This window comes from Pelobates fuscus, chromosome 8, assembly GCF_036172605.1.
Source record: "Pelobates fuscus isolate aPelFus1 chromosome 8, aPelFus1.pri, whole genome shotgun sequence".
Lineage (NCBI taxonomy): Eukaryota > Metazoa > Chordata > Amphibia > Anura > Pelobatidae > Pelobates > Pelobates fuscus.
This window is the reverse complement of record NC_086324.1, coordinates 60,298,141-60,319,178: the sequence shown is the minus strand read 5'-3', so window position 1 is coordinate 60,319,178 and position 21,038 is coordinate 60,298,141. Positions and strand designations below refer to the sequence as shown.

Below are 21,038 nucleotides of genomic sequence, written 5' to 3'. Positions count from 1 at the left end.
GAGGGAAGGAATTTATGGCCATGCACCCAGGCTCAGTTATCTGGTTTGAAGTGTTCCCACTGTACATCATCAGTAGCACACGTTCAGAAATATTCACTAAAGTGAAAATTCAAAGTGAATTCAAAGTGCATTTTAAATTTAAATCCAAAGTAGATGACTTGACAGCATATCTATCTTTTTTCTTGTTTTGGCAAGTTTGACCTTAAATTTTAAATTTACTTAGAATTCTCACTTTAGTAAATAAGCCAGTATGTGTTTCAAGTACACACCTACCACATCATCACCTTCCTCTCCTAATTTCAAACCTCAAAGTACTGGAAGGTATGCTATGTGGAGATGATTACATTTTAAAGGGGCAACAATGTGCGAGGGACTAAGAGACAGTTAGTGCCTACGCAATGGGACTTGGAATATCATTATCATACAATAATTATTGAGGAACTAATGTGAGGGTAAAATGCATTTATAGTAATAATAATTAAACAATGTAATTTAATGGCAATATATTTAAAGGGAAACTCCAGTGCCAGGAAAACGATAAGTTTTCCTGGCACTGGAGGGTCCCTCTCCCTCCCACCCACCAATCCCCGGTTACTGAAGGGGTGAAAACCCCTTCAGTGACTTACCTGAGGCAGGGCGATGTCCCTTGCCGCTGTCTCCTCCTCCTCGACGCTCCTCCTTGTGATTGCATCGGCCGGTGGGCGAGACTGATCTCGCCCACTGGCCGAGGAGACCTAATGCGCATGCGCGGAAATGCCGCGCATGCGCATTACGTCTCCCCATAGGAAAGCATTGAAAAATCATTTCAATGCTTTCCTATGGGGTTTTGAGCGACGCTGGAGGTCCTCACACAGCGTGAGGACGTCCAGCGACGCTCTAGCACAGGTTTCCTGTGCTAGAAACCAGGAAGTGACCTCTGGTGGCTGTCTAGTAGACAGCCACTAGAGGTGGAGTTAACCCTGCAATGTAATTATTGCAGTTTATGAAAAACTGGGTAGTGGGAGTTGGCACCCAGACCACTCCAATGAGCAGAAGTGGTCTGGGTGCCTGGAGTGTCCCTTTAAAGGAAACACAATATGGCATATTTACAGGATAGTGAGTTAGCTTCTTCAAATAGAATGGTAGAAATCAGGTAAAGGAGATTACGTTTTATGAACAAAGGTTTTAATCACAAACAGTGCATACAAACTGGTTAACGAATCAATATAGGACAAAGGGATGAAAGATTGCATAGAGATGTAAACAGATTAAGATCAAGGTGATTTAAAGCCAAAAGAACACACATTAATAAGAAATTATTAGGAAACCTGGGGTCTGATAAGGAATTCACCAGATAAGACATGTGAGAAACTTTTACAGACTACCTGTCGAACCAATTAGCACAAATAGAAACTATGCAGGCTTATTTAAAAGGCATTTTGTGATTTTAATTCTGCTGCCTATATTTCATACTGTGTTCAGAAGATCAAAGTTTGTGTTTAAAATCCCTTTCTTTTGTAAATTTTTGTTTTAGTTAGTTTCAGATTATGGAAAGAAGTGTGAGATACCGTGCTTCTAAGTTATTATTAAATTATGACACGTATTGCAAAATAAAATATTGTTTTATATACAGAAATAATTTTGAACTCCATTCTAAAACCCCATTTTCATAATTTACGATCAGCACAGAGTACATTGTCTGGCACTGTATTTGCACAAGGATCATGCTAGAATTATAGCTAGGTTCTGCCATCCATCACTAAATTACAGACCTAAAAAGCCTATGATTCATCTGACCAATAAATTGGATCCAAAGTATAAGAAAATTGGTTAGGGATTTCAACCTTGTGGCTTTCAAATTGTTGCAGTCTAAATTTGGCATGATGTCACACTCACCTGATAACTTACCCATCAACCCAACCAGAGCATTTTACCCAGGCTACAATTCTTTTAATTACATCATTTCAAATATATAAATATTTAAATTCTATGTGCGTATTTATGTAATATTTTTACATAATCAAGTCATTTTATTGATTGCAATTTGAGGGACCTGCCTGACAACCCAGGCCAAAAGTCCAGATAATTTAATTTGCTAGCACTGTATTTAACCCTGTAACTTTCCAAGACACCCTAAAACCTGTACATGGGGGGTACTGTTTTACTCGGGAGACTTCGCTGAACACAAATATTATTGTTACAAAACAGTGAAACATATCATAGCGATTATATTGTTAGTGAAAGTGACTTTTTAAAAATTTTCATACACAAATGGTACTTTCACTGAAAATATAATTGTTGTGATACGTTTTAATGTTTTGAAACACTAATATTTGTGTTCAGCAAGGTCTCCAGAGTATAACAGTGCCCCCAATGTACAGGTTTTGTAGTGTTTTTGAAAGTTACAGGGTCAAATATAAGGGTCAAATATTTTTACATTGAAAATTGCCAGGTTGGTTATGTTGCCTTTGAGAGCGTAGCCCAGGAATGAGAATTACCATGATGGCATACCATTTGCAAAAGAAGACAACCCAAGGTATTGCAAATGGGGTATGTTCAGTCTTTTTTAGTAGCCACTTAGTCACAAACACTGTCCAGAATTGGCGTTCAACTTCTGTTTTTGCAATTGTCACACACAAACAAATATGAACGCTAACTTTGGCCAGTGTTTGCGACTAAGTGGCTACTAAAAAAGACTGGACATACCCCATATGGAATACCCTGGGTTGCCTACATTAAAAAATATGTACATGTGAGGTGTGATTCAGAGATTTATGACAGATAACAGTGTTACAATGTCACTATTGATACATTTTAAAAATATATATTTTGAAACAGCAATTTCCTACTTGTACTTAAAGCCCTATAACTTGTAAAAAAAAAAGCAAAAAAGCACGTAAACACTGGGTGTTTTTAAATTCAGGACAACATTTTGAATCTATTTAGCAGTTTTTTTCATTAGCTTTCGTAGGTAAGTAAAAGATTTTTCAAGTAAAAGTCTAAAAATATGTTTTTACTAAAATTTTTCCCCATATTTTATAGTTTTTTTTAAAAGTAAATTATATGACATGATAGAAATAATGGTATGTAAAGAAAGCCCTTTTTGTCCTGAAAAAAACAATATATAACTTGTATGGGAACAGTAAATGAGAGAGAGGAAAATTACAGCTAAACACAAACACCACAAAAGTGTTAAAACAGCTCTGGTCCTTAACGTACAACATCGCCAAAACAGTCCGGTCTTGAAGGGGTTAAATGGAATAGTAGCTATTAGTTAGAATATTTTTCAGTTTTGACCTTAAATTTGAAATTTACTTTGAATGCTTACTTTACTGAATAATGCTGCTAATGCTATTGACAAAAATGAGAATTGTCAGGAATTCAAAGCGAATTTAAAATTTAAAAACAAAATAGCTGAACTGGAAAAATATATCCAAGACAGCTAATTTTGCCTTAAATTTGAAATTCACAATGAATGCTTTTCTCATTGTTTTAGTCCCTTTGTAGCAAAGGGAATACATCATGCACAAATGAGAAACATAGAAAAGACAAATAAAAATAGTCCAGCACTGTTTTTGTTCATGGGGATCAGCATGTGACTCTAACTCTGGAGCAATCTGACATCAACCTGAGCCCTCAAGCCAAATGACGTCATGCAACACATATTTTGATGTCATAAAAGCCTGGTGAGAGTCTGGTCTTGCAGGTACTGTGCAATCAGAAATGTATGTACTTATATACTTCTACATGTACAGTCATTGTGATCCTTAATCCTTATTTAGTGCACAGAATAACTCACACTGGTCCTTTTTACATAATGAATAGTAATATGTGTACACTAAACAATAATTGTAATTTTGACTGGGGGCTGCTGTTTGTGGTTACTGCCTTTAATTCATCCCCTCTCCTCCATTAGTGATTTGCTGGAAGAGGAGCTGGTGAAAAAGAATAGCACTGTTCCTGTTTTCCAAGTTTTTCTCCCATCATTTCAACACTAGGATGTGGAATGAATTTGGGGGTCAGACTTGTAGAAAAATATATATTTGTTTTCCTTCTTCTTCTTCTTGTTGGGTAGCTCGCCGTGTTGTTAATATAGTTATAATTCTCCTTGTGTCAGTTAGAAATATTAATACGCATCAGACTTACATTTTCTTTAAAATAACAAAAATAACAAATAACAAAGAATGTTACAAGATGATTGATGGATGATTGATGTTCAACAGCAGATGGTACATGTGGGACTTAGGGAGGGAGAGGTAGAGTCTTCAAAGTCAAAGACAGACAACAAGCCTCCTGGTCCTTCGTCCACTTTTCTATATAGATATGACCATAATGATGTCAGACCCTCTAGCTTAAACTCTGGCCATATAAGGACACATATGAAGACCGATTTTAGATGCAACCACATTCCAGAATTCTAAGACAAAGGAAGCCATGTGACTTATTAATACCATCTGTTGCTTATGCTCAATCCAGATGTGAACAATCCTAATGTGAACAGAGTATGCAATATTCTACAAAACTGTGACTGCATGCATGTAATTGTAGGTGTGACTCACCGTGACTGTGTGACGGGCTGTGAATGTGTGTGTGACTGCCTGTGACTGTGTGTGTGTGTGTGTGTGTGTGCGTGTGACTGTCTGCCTGTGACTGTCTGTGTGTGACTGCCTACTTAGAACTGTATGTGTGTGACTGTCTACCTGGAACTGTTTGTGTGTGATTGTCTGCCTGTGACTATGTCTGTGACTGCCTGCCTATAACTGTAGGTGTGACTGAGTGTTACTGTGTGTGTGTGACTGCCTGTGACTATGTGTCACTGCCTGTGACTGTGTGTGACTGTATGCCTGTAACTGTGTTTGTGTGACTATCTGCCTGTAACCATGCCTGTGACTGTCTGCCTTTGCCTGTCTGTGTGTGACTGTCTGACTGTAACTGTGTGTGTAACAGTGTGCGAATGACAGTGTGCATGTGGCTGTATTTTACAGTATATGTGTATAACTGACTGTGTGTCTGACTGTGTCTGACTGTAGGAATGTGTTCATGCAACACTGCAAAAATACACATCCCACATGGACCTACATGCATTTCTATTTTTTAATCTGAATTAAATACTGATCACAAATATCACACACAGTAAGTACATCCTTAACAAATGTCACATACATAGGCGGAGGCGCAGACCAGATTTCCAGCACACTGGACCACCAGAGATCAGCATGCCTCCTTCACTGCAAGGTAACAAAAGGGAATAGGGAATGAATAAGTATTTATTTTTAAAAATTAATTATTAATTTAATGAAGCCCTTTTTACAAACACTACACCCCTATACACACATTTTATGTGACCAGGGAGGGTAGTTGACTAGCTGTGAAGATCCTTTGCACAGGGTGCCTACAGTCCTAGGGCCGATCCATGTACTATATATCTAACCTTATAGGTGCTGTGTAAATAAGTTACTTGGTTAATTGGTAAAAGAGCTGTTCCTGGGGGGCGGAGTCTGACCGCCAAGCTAAACAGACGTGGCGAAGAAGAGCTCCTGTCAGGCGGGCAGCATAAAGGGCACACACTGTGGCTACAAAGCCCAAAACTCTCACCGGGGGCAATGCCCAAGCCGGTGGTGCACTCCTGTATCGGGTGATACCTCCCTGGAGCCCATCGGACTCAAGCGACTGAAACGCCGGCTGCGGCCTACTGGGGCGTGAGCTGGAGAGAGGCGGCTGCTCACTCCGGCACCGGAACCCCCACAAGACTTTGTTGTTCTCCTACCCCCCCCCCTCTGGACCAGTGGGGGTCATCCCGGTCCCCACTTGACAAGTGGACTAAACCTGCGGACAAGTGAGGCTAGTTACAATGCCTGCGGGGAGACGGTACCGCTGGGACTCATCCAAGATGGCCGTCCGGCATGGCCCTCAGAAAGGAAACACAAGCGGTCACTTACCCTCGCACCCCCTGGAAAATCTTGACCAATTATACCTGAGCTTCTGTATGACCCTATGTGACAGGGGAGTGCCCTATAGCCGAGCAGCCCACATGGTGGCCTCATGGATCCGGCCCACTACATGCCGACGCCATTACGACTTCCCTCGCCTAGCCTACAAAGCAGCCGCCCGGCCACGCAGGCACCAAAAGCCGACGGGAAACTAACTCAAGCTACCCAGACACACGTAACTGTTCCCACTCACAAGCGAGCAAGTCCACCGGTCAACTCTCATGCTCAGGCACCTCACCCGAGCGCAGAACCTCAGACCAGCGAGATCCTTTCCGGCACCTCAGGGCCATATCTGTGCATCACTCTGATGTGCAGAAGGAATCATTGCAGAACCAAGCCGGAGAAGGGATGCAGCAACATCTCTCATACTCGCACTCACACACCGGGAAGACAGGCCAAGGCGCCACACAGGTGAACACACCGCGGAAAGCCACTGGAGCTGTATCTCAAACTGGGGAAGCCATCGAGACTTGCACACCGCAAACTTGGGAGATAATTGCACAAGGTATAGGCTGAAACGCAGGCATTGCAGGACTCTAGGGGTCTAGTGGACGCTGTCTGCTGCCTCAGGTGCCCCCATGTCACAGAGAGCATCATAGCTAACTGCCGTCTACATTACAGATGCTCACAAGTTGGCAGAATGAACTTTCTTTCAGCTAAAGCTTTCTCGTTATTCTAGTTTACCAAAGCAGTCCAAGTATGAGAGACTCAATGTACCAAGCTAAGTTAATTTACATGTCGAATGTACCTTATATATATATGTCCTCATACACTAATATGTACGGGCCACAGGGCTGCAATGCTCAACATATAGACAGCCTTTACTCATCCACAAACAGGGATAATCTATATACCGCAAATATGGTTAAAGGAATTCAGCCGTAGGGGTTCACTGTGTTAACCTATCAGTTCAGCTAGTTTATTTACTCACTTACTGAATTTAACTACCAATCCTCTTGTCTGTCGATACTTTGCTTCAAATCACATGTCTCATCTTCCACACAGACTAGCAAGTCCCAGCACCAAACTCAATGCAAGAATATACAGCAGAGCATTACCAAGCTACTTACACACTACACCACACTGCAGTAAAACAATGTCTAGCCCATAACTGAGCTTGTTTACGCTATAAAACCGTGCAAACATTCACGCCGATACCAAGCTTGTATGAATACCTATATATGCTGTTGGGACATTTGCAAATGTTATGTACCTACCTACACATGCCTAGTTGTTCATACCACGACACTCTATTCTATAAGCAGGCTATTGAATTTATATTACATCTTGTTTTATTCATGTTTTTACTTGACTTAAAAAAATAAAAAAGTGCAGCACCTCTTGGCTATATATGCCAATTGTTAGCAACGATATTGTGGACTGAACATGTCACCGCTTAAGCCTGTAATCTCATCTGCACTCAAAATAAAGAATTTAAAAAAAAAAAAGAGCTGTTCCTCTCTTAGTGACTACTATGGAATGCTGGGTGTCAGGGTCATCTTAATAGCATTATAGTACTCCGGACAAAGCAGTGCACTCGGGTCCTGTCTGCAAAACCACTCACAGGAATAAAAATGATCGATTCAATGAAGCTTATATTTATTCAAACCTTTAATAAAATCAGTGTTTAAGAAATGTATTATAGCTCTAGGGCTTCAAAACACTATGTGTGTTGACTTTGTCTTGCTTATGTACAATTAGTACATGTACGTTGTTTTCATCAAGGTCAAGCTATGTATTTGCAACAGCAAGATTGCATGTACAGCTGATATTGAGGTGATTGGTCCATCTAAAGGTTTAAATAAAGAGGATTTGAAAGTTCTGAATAAATCTCAAGTCTATGGGGCTACCAGGCTCAGCGGGTTCATGTGTTAAGACAGCATGTTAAAAAAAGTATTTTAGTACATGTCTTGTAAAGTCCTCATAAAAGTGGAAGCTGGTCTGGAAAAAATGAATACAATGCTAAGGGTTTTTAACACAAGTGCCACATTGTGGTTTAAACTAGTATTTTCTTGTAACTTATTGTTCTAAACAGAGCTAAACCTTATGTCAAGTTAATCCTGCGTAGAACTGATTTAGTGGGCATGAGTTAAGATCGATTTGCCTCTCTCTCTGAACTCTCAGCTGTTAAATATTCTGAATTAATTAAGATGTCAGATTCCTTTGTCCATGATCAGCTCATTATTGTACTGTTTTATGTATTCTTTCTACTCCAGAAAAAAAACATCCTTTTACAGAACTATAAAGTCTCTGTAGGATATTCTTTCAAATTAAAAGACAAAGACAAAATATATTGTCCTAGAACTTAAGCATAGATATAACAAGTAGCCACCTGCACAATGTGGGGGTTATTCATTAAATGGTGAATTGAAAACTGAATTACAAAACCCAGAATTTGAGATTTTTTTAAAAATAAATTGTGACTAAATATATAGATTACCACAATTCACTGTTTAGATTATAAACTTCAGGAGCTTTACTCACTGAAACAGGCAAAACTGTATTGAATACAGTTGTGCGCAAATGTTTGCATTCCCTTGGAGAATTGGTAATATATGTACATTTTTTAAAGAAAATATGAGTGAGCAGGCAAAACACATTTCTTTTATTTCTTATGTGAGTCATATTCAACTGTAGGTTATAACAGAATCGCACAATCATAAAACAAAACATGGCAACAAAGAAAAAAATTAAATGACCCCTGTCCAAAAGTCTGCATACCCTTAGTTCTTAATACTGTCTTTTGCCCCCTTTAACATCAATGACAGCATGCAGTCTTTTGTAATAGTTGTCTAATGTCTATTAGGCCCCTAATTCTTGCAGGTGGTATCGCTGATCATTCGTCTTGGCAAAATGCCTCCAGGTCATGCAAAGCCTTTGGTCGTCCTGCATGAACCACATGTTTGAGATCTCCCGAAGTGGCTCGATGATATTAAGGTCAGAAGACCATGATGGCCACTCCAGAACCTTCACTTTTTTCTGCTGTAACCACTGGAGGGTTGTGAAGAAAATAGCATGCCATTCGGGACTTTTTATGTTTTATTGGTTCGGTAACTGTAACAACCGAACACTGACCACCCCCTGGCTCATTATCTTCAAAGGAAACCATCAATTAAGCGGCCCTGTGTGGGCGCCGTTCGTATAGTCAAACGCCGCGTGCAAGAGAAATCGGCGGCCATCTTGTTCGCACGAAAGGAGGCAGCGGGACTTGGTTGTCGAGTGTCTGGAACTAAAATCGGACACTTGATTTACTGAACACCGGTCAAAGTATACGAACGCCCTGTTCCCGAATAGCCAGGAGAGTACTGTTCAGTAGTTTGGTTCCCAAGAACCAGGAGAAAAATTGCTACTAGGAGCCAGGGTGTTCCGTTCATGCATTATTTAGTTTTTTTGTGACTTTTCGAAATAGACCGACTGCACAGCCTAAACTCATGGAACTGTTTCTTGGCAGGAGCCTCGTGTGCGGTCGTTCCAAATGGGACTTCCATAAAATTTGAAAACCCCTGAACTGATCTGGATGATTTTTGGATATGTTGGCCACCCAGATCAGGGCTATCAAGGGATATGACATTTATGGGGATGCTCTGTGTTTTGGGGTACTTTCTACGTTTTGTGAAAAATATGTTTTTTTTTCTGCCTGGAGATAATTGAGTTATTACTCTAGCTGACTCCATTATCTCACAGTCAGAGAGGAGGTAATTATCTGATTGTACTGGGAGTGTCACACTTTGTCACTGTATTGTCATTGGTTGTAAATGTTGTGTCCCTGTTCAACACAAGGTCCATATGGGAATGCCCGTTGCATGGGGACTTGCATAAAAGCCAATGTGGCACCCATTAAAATCATTCCTGTTGTCTCCTTCATGAAGTCTAGGCTTGGGTAACTATCTACTTGCTGGGGAGAAACTATTTGGATGCTGCATTCGTCTGGAACCATTCGAATCTAGCCAGTAACCTGTGTTTATTATACATTATCCTCCCATAGCCAGTAACCTGTGTTTATTATACATTACCCCGCCATAGCCAGTAACCTGTGTTTATTATACATTATCCCTCCCATAGCCAGTAACCTGTGTTTATTATACATTATCCCCCCATAGCCAGTAACCTGTGTTTATTATACATTATCCTCCCATAGCCAGTAACCTGTGTTTATTATACAGTATCTCCTCATAGCCAGTAACCTGTGTTTATTATACATTATCCCCCCCATAGCCAGTAACCTGTGTTTATTATACATTGTCCCCCCCATAGCCAGTAACCTGTGTTTATTATAAATTATCCCTCCCATAGCCAGTAACCTGTGTTTATTATACATTATCCCCCCCATAGCCAGTAACCTGTGCTTATTATACATTATCCTCCCATAGCCAGTAACCTGTGTTTATTATACATTATCCCTCCCATAGCCAGTAACCTGTGTTTATTATACATTATCCCCCCATAGCCAGTAACCTGTGTTTATTATACATTATCCCCCATTGCCATTTATCGTTGGACCTAGGCAGCATGATGTCTTAGGCCGGCCCAGAGAGTGAGTGAGTGAGTGAATAATATAATATATATGTTCAGAAACATATTAGTAATCAGTGGTATATCCTGGTTTTGTGCTGCCCCCTCCCCCCCCCCCCCGCGACACCCCCACCCAAACCTTCCCCCCGTCCCGCCTTCTAAATACACACACACACACACACAAATTCACTGACAGATACGCATACGCTAGCTAACAGACACACACACACAGTCAGACACACACACTCTCTGATATATAATAAATTATAATATAATATATAATATAATGTAATATATAATATATAATATAATATATAATATAATAATATATAATATAATATATAATATAATAATATATAATATATAATATAATAATATATAATATATAATATAATAATATATAATATACAATATATATAATAAATATATATAATATAATATAATAATATATAATATATAATATATATAATATAATAATATATAATATAATATATATAATATAATAATATATAATATATATAATATAATAATATATAATATAATATAATATTCTAATATAATATAATATAATAATATATAATATAATAATATATAATTTAATAATATATAATATATAATATAATAATATATAATATAATATAATAATACATAATTAATTTAACCTACCCCCCAGCCTCCTTACCTTTGGGAATGCTGGGGGGGGAGGTTTCTCTATCTCCCTGGGGTCTAGTGGGGCTGCCGGTCGGGCTGCTGGGCTGGTTGCTGGGCAGGCTGCTGGGCTGGTTGCTGGGCGGGCGGCTGGCAAGGGAGTTTTTCCTCTGAGCTCTCTGCTCAGCTCCCTCGCTCATCGCAGAGTGAGGCTGGGAGCCGGAAGATGACGTCATATTCCGGCTCCCAGCCTCACTCTGTGGTGCGCGAGGGAGCTGAGCAGATCGCTCAGAGGAAGAGCTCCCTCGCCAGCAGCCCGCCCAGCCCATCAGCCCGACCGGCAGCCCAGTTAGCCGCAAGGCTAACAAGGCACTTGCCCTGGGCATTTGGGGGTGGCGTTTTTTGCCGCCCCCTGGAAAATGCCGCCCAAGGCAAATGCCTTGTTTGCCTTGCGGCTAAAACGCCCCTGTTAGTAATATATGTAATTCGGGTTCATGCAAAGAGGGTGAAAAGGTATTGAAGAAAAACACACTTATTGCATCAAATTTACAAAGCCAAACTTTTAAAAGCTTTCCTGATTTCTTTCTTGGGATGAGGAATATATCGGTTGTAGACTGAGGATTTCCATCTGCCCAATCTTTTAATAATATGCACTGGAGTGTCAGTGTTGAAGGAGACCAAAGCTGCTCCTATTCTAAATGAAAGTCCAGAGACATGGATACAATCCAATCTTAGGAGTAGTGTTCTGATGTAGAAGATGAATTTAGCCGTAGTCAGAGGGATTCAGTGAGAGTAGTGGTGAAATGTGTGTGGCATGATTGAGTGTGGGTAAGTAGGAGTCAAGTATTTTAACTGGGCACTAGTTCTAGGTGGGATAAAGTGGTATAGCGGATGGATGAGTAGTTTGGTTCGTTTTAGAGGTTTGTAGAGAAAGTATATAGTGATCATGATTTTTAGCGATATCCAATATTTTTAAGGTGGTCTCAAACAAACATAAAATGCTATATAAAATTTGTGGGAATATCGAATAGTTGTGTACAGTAAATCAGAGAGGGCTCAGAATATCGAACCATCGATCGGTAACCTGGATGAAGTAGGGGGTCTATCTGTGTTATTAAATACGCGGTAATATGCTTTTAATGGGATAGGACGTTAGGAAAGGTGTGTGATTGGGATAAGTGGTTGTGGCTGTATTTACCTTATCCTTGGACCGACCTGGCTTCTAAGCTTGAGCCGCGCGTGGCTGGATCACTCCTGCCTCCACACGAGCCGCATGCGGCTTGATCTCCTCTTCTGACTTAGCTGCGTGCACTGACCGCAGTGATCGGTCACGTGGCCCGCCTGGCACTAGGAGCACGACTCGAGTCACGAGCTCGCTCTTAAAGGGGCAGTGGGAGCCAAAAGTTGATTCAGGCTCCCATTGGCCCACGTCATTCCAGCACCCCCACACATGAACGTTTTGGGGGCACAATAGCTTGCATTTAAAAAAAAAATAAAATTTTTTTTGACTGTAATATAATAGCAGTCAGTTTCCTTCACACGTGTGCGTTTCAGAGCCTGCCAGGGCACAGTGTCACACCAGTGCAACTCATATCTGGTGTAACAGTATTGTACATTAAAAAAAACTAGAAATTTGACTGTGAAATAATAGCAGTCAGTTTCCTTCACACGTGTGCGTTTCAGGGCCTGCCATGACACAGTGTCACACCAGTGCAACTCATATCTGGTGTTACAATAGTGTACATTTAAAAAAAAAAAATACAGGGGTCTTGTTGTCACCGTTCGGGGACCCTTGGTGTTGTACGTGGCTGGGTGGAGGAAGAGACCTTCAATGACATCAGTGAGGACAAGTAACGGGACATGGCTAGCTTGGTATCCAACCTTGTGCAAATGGGGAGTTTGCGGTTGTGCAAATGGACTGTTTGCGGTTGTTTGCGGTGCGTTAAACGGGGAGTTTGGTCTGTCACTGTGAAGCGGGCGTAACCCTTACACTAACTAAATATGAATACCGCACTCAAATGAATGGCATTAAATGATTGTTAAGCCTATGTTCAATTTCATAGTATTTATTGAAAAGCTTATAAGAATAATTCATAAAGATAATGGTATTTCATCAAAGTAGCACAAAATTCATCCTATATACACCAACTATATACAAATATCTATCTAGACACAGTATCCTCCTATGTTCAATGAATAGTTCAAAGTCTGTACATCTGTATACGTTAACTGGTGATTTTAAGCGCAAAAATCAAGCAAGAATCATGTGGGAAAAAAAAATGAAAAAATGAAACGGTGAAACAATAAGTGAAAACTCCAGGAAAATCGGAAATAGTGTAAAAAATGAAAAAAATGAAAATGAAAAAAATGATGAAAAGAATGAAAAAATGAAAAAAATGAAAAAAATGAAAAAAATGAAAAAAAGAATGAAAAGAATGAAAAACTGAAAGAATTGAAAAAATGCAAAATACCAAAGTCCTGATAAATGACAGTCCAGTATATAGTGCACTATTTGTTACCCACTATCTGTGGGTTGATCTCACCAATGTCGTCTGTTTCTGTATACTGTATCCTGTGGGAAGATTCTGTAGTCTATGAAAGGTGGTCTGAATGGAAGGGATGGAACGGATTCCTGATGGTAGAAAAAGTGATCGCCACCCTGTCTCTGTTGGTAGCTGGTCAAATTAGTTGTGATGAATGAAGTCAATCGGGCAAGTGGATTGAAGTCAATCGTAGGTCTTTCCTGTGGATGGATGTGGATGCCCATCCACAGGAAAGACCTACGATTGACTTCAATCCACTTGCCCGATTGACTTCATTCATCACAACTAATTTGACCAGCTACCAACAGAGACAGGGTGGCGATCACTTTTTCTACCATCAGGAATCCGTTCCATCCCTTCCATTCAGACCACCTTTCATAGACTACAGAATCTTCCCACAGGATACAGTATACAGAAACAGACGACATTGGTGAGATCAACCCACAGATAGTGGGTAACATATAGTGCACTATATACTGGACTGTCATTTATCAGGACTTTGGTATTTTGCATTTTTTCAATTCTTTCAGTTTTTCATTCTTTTCATTATTTTTTTCATTTTTTTCATTTTTTTCATTTTTTCATTCTTTTCATCATTTTTTTCATTTTTTTTTTTCATTTTTTACACTATTTCCGATTTTCCTGGAGTTTTCACTTATTGTTTCACCGTTTCATTTTTTCATTTTTTTTTTCCCACATGATTCTTGCTTGATTTTTGCGCTTAAAATCACCAGTTAACGTATACAGATGTACAGACTTTGAACTATTCATTGAACATAGGAGGATACTGTGTCTAGATAGATATTTGTATATAGTTGGTGTATATAGGATGAATTTTGTGCTACTTTGATGAAATACCATTATCTTTATGAATTATTCTTATAAGCTTTTCAATAAATACTATGAAATTGAACATAGGCTTAACAATCATTTAATGCCATTCATTTGAGTGCGGTATTCATATTTAGTTTATGATATTGATTAGGAGGTTTTTTGTGGGGCATATACCTCGAATACCGGCACCTAACACTTAATTGAGTGCCAGCACATATTGTTTTTTTGTAACCCTTACACTACCTGATCGATACAACATCATACCTGATGTTTTAAAGCACGTTATTCCAAACAATTTAGGAATGTTAGGTGATTTATGCCCTTTATGGATTAAAACCAGACTCTGCATCAACTATGTAATTTTCCATGGGAGTTTTGCCATGGATCCCCCTCCGGCATGCCACAGTCCAGGTGTTAATCCCCTTGAAACAACTTTTCCATCACTATTGTGGCCAGAAAGAGTCCCTGTGGGTTTTAAAATTCGCCTGCCTATTGAATTTTATGTTTGCGACATCACTAGCTATAATGTTTGGTTACATGTACTCTTACCGTAGCTCTCTAACACTTCTATGTATAATACAGATTTTTATATCTGGTTTTAAATGACAGCGAGCAGCCACTGGCTGTTTGCTGTTTAGGCAACATGCTCCTACTACACGGGGGGACTTGGCAAGCATGTGGGAGGATTTAACCTGTGCCAGGTCCCCCTTTATTGCACTAGTGACTCGGCAGCAATAGTCATTCGTACCTAAAGAAAATACCACTGGTGCACATGCCTAGTTATAACCTACAGTTGAATATGAATCCCATAAGAAATAAAATAAATGTGTTTTGTCTGCTCACTCATGTTTTCTTTAAAAATGATACATATATTACCAATTCTCCAAGGGTATGCAAACTTTTGATCACAACTGTAGCTTATTGATCAAAGGAGAGATCTGACTGCATTTCTGGGATCATGAAGGAATTTATTCATAGTTTGTTGTAAAATTGGAAAGCGCTAGAAACTGTTTTTTTCTATTATTACTTATTTTGGATAAATGGAAAAAACAGATGTGGGAAAGGCCGAACTTGATGGACACCTCTCTCCAGAGGCGTAACTAGAATCCACGGGACCCCGGTGCAAAAATTGCCTCCTACCCCAAACGTCCCCGCCCCTCATACATCTACCCCCCCATCCCATACGTTCCCCCCAACACATGCAGACAAACAGATACACACACACACAAACACACACAGATACACATACATGTAGACACACACACACAGACACACATACACACAAACACACAGAGACCCATACATACAAACTCACACACAGAGACCCATACATACAGACACACACACAGAGACACACACACATGCATACAGACACACACACACACACACACACAGATACATACATACAGACATACAAACACACACACATACATACAGACACACAGAGACACATACAGACAGACACACATACATACAGGCACACACATACACACAGAGACACATGCACACACAGACATACAGACACACATACAGACAGACAGACACACACAGATATACTGATATAGACATTCTTTATCACACACACAAACTGTTAAAAAAATTTAGTGACTTACCTGGGGCCAGAGCTCCCACTCTGACTCCCTCCTCTCCTCCTGCGCGGTGCTCTGTTGGCTGGGAGAAAGTGACGGCTTCCTCCCAGCTCTGACATAATCGCTCTTAAAGCGCCGCAGCGCTGACCGGGCCCCAGGAAATCCATTGCCATCGGTGGCACCAAGAGCATGGGCTCCTTCAATGCGGCCCCGGCAGTTTTTCCGCGCAGTCTGGTCTGCACCAAAATGTTGGCAGGCACACCGGTCGCAGCGGTCGACAGGGCCCCCTGTAATGAAGGGCCCGGTCGCAGCTGCAATCTCTGTGACCACGGTAGTTCCAACAGTGCGCATCTCTTTTCACAATGTAACTATGTAGCTATATATTCACTAAACTCTAAAGTTGTAGAAAAGTGAAATGCGAAAAGCTAAATGTAGTGAAAGTAAGTGATATGAAAATGCTTATCAATTCAGCTGCACCGCGTGGCCATTTTTGCCATACGGATTTCAATTTGAAGTTTAGTCAATAGTTATAGTTGTCCATACCATATACCCCACTTTGTAGGTTTACTAATTTTCACAGAGATGCCTTGATTATCACTTTGCCCTAGATAGGCTCCTGCCTTTGTATTTGCCTTACCCTCCCTTTCCCATAATGCAGTATCAATGCTTGCAACATACTATCATTAAATTCTCATCATTCTATTTCATTTTCGTCTACTTTAACCAGATCCTGACAGACTAAATACGAAGCCCTTGGGTAGCCATCTGTTTTGTATAATATGAATTAGAATATTTTATTATCAAATATGGCAATCAGTACTTACCCATAATGCAATGCACTTGTAAAGTGCCAGACACTTCTGCCTGAAGCAGTCAAATGAGCAAAATCAGATTCTGGTTTAACATAAAAAACAATGGCAAATTATACACAAATAAAGGGCTTTTTCTTAGTAATAATTACTTAACATGCTGTTATCTTTTGTATTTCATAATAGTAATTCATTGATTTTATTAATCAGAACAGTGAACTGAGGTAAATGGAATTTTTACTGGGGTTAATTGCCTCTGTGTACCAAAAAAGCCCCCAAATATATATAAGTAGATAAGACATAAATCAGGTTCGCATGAATTCTTACAGATTTTACCCATAACACCTTACTGGACATTGCAGTCACTACATTGTGTCATCAAATCTAATGGCTATAGTTACATCTAGTGGTTCTATTACCCATATTAATGTTTAAGTCAAATGTTTATAGTTATTACTGCCTACAAATATAATTCACTGGTCAAAATAATAATACACTGGCCAATTATCAAAATCCCTTTGTAAAAAGTAACACTCTCATTAAACTTTGCTGCTACGCTTCTAATTTTAATCAATATACCTCATTGAGAGTTTAATGTCTTCTCAATATAATGGCCAATAGTGAAGATTCTTCAATGCGACTTTTGACTTTTTAAAATGTACTTACGAAAACCAGTGCTTGTGGAAACCCTAATGCTAACTTCAAGATATCCTAATTTTAAACAGGATAGTAGGATTTTCATTTCATTTTTGGAATAAAAGCTCTAATAGAAAGCTCTGTGTCTTGGTTCTAAAATAAGAAATGATAGTCTTGAAAAGACCAAGATGTTAAGATTCTGCCCCTTGTCCTCAAGATCCAGAGATTAAAGAGAAAACCCTAAGAATCTGTGTAAAAACTTCAACATTTCAATGCATATTTCTTAAAATTAAAGATAACTTAGAATATTTTCAATGCTATATTCACATTGCTTTTGCACAGTAAAAATCTTAGGAATTTTCTAACTCAGAGAATAGAAAATAACCAATAATCAATAGACTTTATTTTATTTTTGATATGAATACATTTCCAGTATCACAGATCTTAATTGATACTTTATATTTTTACAGAAAAATGAGTACTTGTTCACCATGGTCACAGAGAGAAGTAAACATGTCCTTCTTGGAATCAGATATTCAGAAAACAAGCTCCACTTTCTATTTTGGAGTCCTGAACACTCCAATGGATTAAAGACAAAAGTCACCTTCAGAGGCATTTTACTGGCTGACAATCAATGGCACACATTGGTTCTAGCTGTGTCTGGAAACTCTGTGTCCCTGACCATTGACTGTAGCGTGCCTGTGGAAATGTAAGTATAGAGCAGTGTACGTGTGTATAAGTGTATAAGTGATGCCACAGTAAGAGTGATCCAAACATTTAGTCTTTAATGCCAACTATTAGATGCAAACATAGATATTGTCCATCCATGGCCACTGTGGTCTGGTATGCTTTAACATCTACAGTGAGCCTTGGCATAATGTTAAAACTGATCTAATATAAAGCACATATATGAATAGTTATAACACCCAAGCTGTGCATTATGCTAACATAGAATGTTATGCTATATGATCATGTTAATGATAACTGCTATGCCTATACTATACTATATATATATATACTTATATATTATAGAGTCCTGGATAAACCTTTCCCTGTATCTTTGAACACAACTGGTTCCTCAATCTATGTTGGTAGCAGAAGACGTCGGAAGGGTTTCTTCTCAGTAAGTATCAAAAGCTCAGTGCTTACCTTCAATATACTATACTATATTCTGCTTTTAATGGAGGTGTAAATCTCAATACAGCATATGGTATTTCTTATGTGTGCCTAAGAATTTATTTTTCACCACCTTTCTCTACATGTTCTTTGACACTAGGATATGACAACTTTTCGTTAATTTTATCGGTTTTCGTGATTCCCTCTGGTACAATTGCAGAGGTTTTCATTATGTCTTTTTAAACAAATTACCAGCTGATCAACTAAGCTGCACATTTGAAATGTTTGTGTGTTGTTTTTTTTAGGGCTTGATGAGGCAGCTTGTTCTACTACCAGGATCTGATGCAACAACTACAATTTGTCCAAATGCTAGACCAAGGCTGGCAGAGCTGTCCATCCCAGAGGTGCTGAAAGAGCTTCCGGTGAAGACTGAAGACAGTGAAGTGCATCTTATGTATCCATATGGTCAGTAGGACAGGCAATACTGTTATTTCAGGGTCTTAGATGGTTAGAGTAGGACTACAGGATAAAATCTATACATTTTGATTGGTTGTAAATTGGACATTTTGGCCTTCTTATTGATATTTATTTCAACGATCCTCTATAATATGTGACTTAAAATAGAAATGAATAGTGTCAAAGTATTTTCTTGAATACGACTCATTGAGAGATACGTTATGTACTAAGAAAAACAGAATATACCGTAAATTCAAGGATTTCAATGATTGGTGATCACGTGACATTTTAGATTGAATTTCAGATTTTGACTGCCAATGATGTTTGGAAAGATAGGCATACATGCATGGATCAAGATCAATTTACTTTGCAGTTCTTGACATGTATATATAAATCTGCTTAAATCTGTTTACATGTGAATATTCATCACCCTTTCAACAGTCCAACTGATTAATAGTCTTCACATAATATATAAAAGAACATTCTCTTTCTCTACACAAACAAACTGCCACACACACACTGACACACAATCAGTTTTGCTCTTGAAAGGACATCGCTGAATGCGTTAAATGTGTCTTAAGAGATAGGAACAAATAACTCCATGTTTCAGCAAAGTAAAAACAAACTAGCACTCCCTGTGAAAGTGTAAAGAAAATAAACAGTTATTTATTGTAGTAACAAATAAAGGGTACATTCGTAAATAGGTGCCAAAAACACTGCAAACACATCACCATTATGATTGGAAAATTCGAAACACTCTTCTTCTGTGTCATTCGTTTCCACACTCTGACACTGTCTTCACTTTTGGGCGGAGTGAGGGGCACTCAAAATACTGTCATCACTTTCCAAAGGCTTTTATTTGTTTTGTTGTGCATGCCATTGATCTACCATCCGCAATGTATACGGTTCAATGCCATTGACAACTAATTATTGGACTAGCAACTTTTGAGGACTTCTGAGGATTTTTAGAAATCAATTCAGAAGATATTGAACAGCACCTTTGTCCCGGTTTCCCAAAATCGGCAGTTTCAACCAGCGTGAAGTGTATTTGGCTATTCTCCAAAGGCCAATTCGGTTATTTCAGTCTGTTTGTACTACCTTTCCGCTTACACCTGGTTAGATATATACATTTGCTAATTTGGCTATTAATACCTGACTGTATTGTCCCCATTATTTGATGTTATTTGTGAATCCTATTCCCTTAAACAGACCAGGTGAATTGGACTTTTAATCTTCAGCTCCCTAATTATTGGGGGGTTTATTTATGAAAAGTGAATTGGGGTGAATTTAAAATGTAAAATTAAGTTCAGAGTAGCCAAAATCTAAAATAATAGCAAAATAATAGAATTTTTCCAACTGGAATCAAATTGCAAACTTTGAATCAGAATTTGCAATTCAATTTCATTTCAACACAATTACAATGTATTGCTTTCCAAAATATCAATGCCATTACTTACCTCTATATATTTCCTGGAATCTCCACTTGTAAAAGGCTATGGTACCTTTGTATACAGTGAGGGAAAAAAATATTTAATCCCATGCTGATTTTGAAAGTTTGCTCACTGACATAGAAATGATCAGTCTATAATTGTAATGGTAGGTGTATTTTAACAGCAAGAATAACCAAAAACATTTCCAGAAAAACACATGTCAAAAAAGGTATAAATTGATTTTCATGTCAATAAGTGAAATAAGTATTTCACCCCTTCGACTTGGTGGCAAAACCCTTGCTGGTAATCACAGAGGTCAGACTTTTCTTGTAGTTAGCCACCAGATTTGCACATATCTCAGGAGGGATTATGCACTTTCTTGAGCCACTCCTTTGTTGCCTTGGCTGTGTGTTTTGGGTCATTGTCATGCTGGAATACCCATCACAACCCATTTTCAATGACCTGACTGAGGGAAGTAGGTTCTGACCCAAGATTT

At 38.9% G+C, this 21,038-nt stretch overlaps 1 protein-coding gene across 1 annotated transcript in view; it reads left to right on the top strand.

The window, feature by feature from the left end:
- The window catches only part of TSPEAR (thrombospondin type laminin G domain and EAR repeats), a 112,010-nt gene that overhangs the window by 46,872 nt on the left and 44,100 nt on the right, over positions 1-21,038 (top strand). The window contains exons 3-5 of the mRNA XM_063429910.1: positions 18,011-18,249; positions 18,573-18,663; positions 18,962-19,121. Coding sequence (XP_063285980.1) covers positions 18,011-18,249; positions 18,573-18,663; positions 18,962-19,121 — 490 coding nt within the window. The remainder of the gene's footprint in view (positions 1-18,010; positions 18,250-18,572; positions 18,664-18,961; positions 19,122-21,038) is intronic.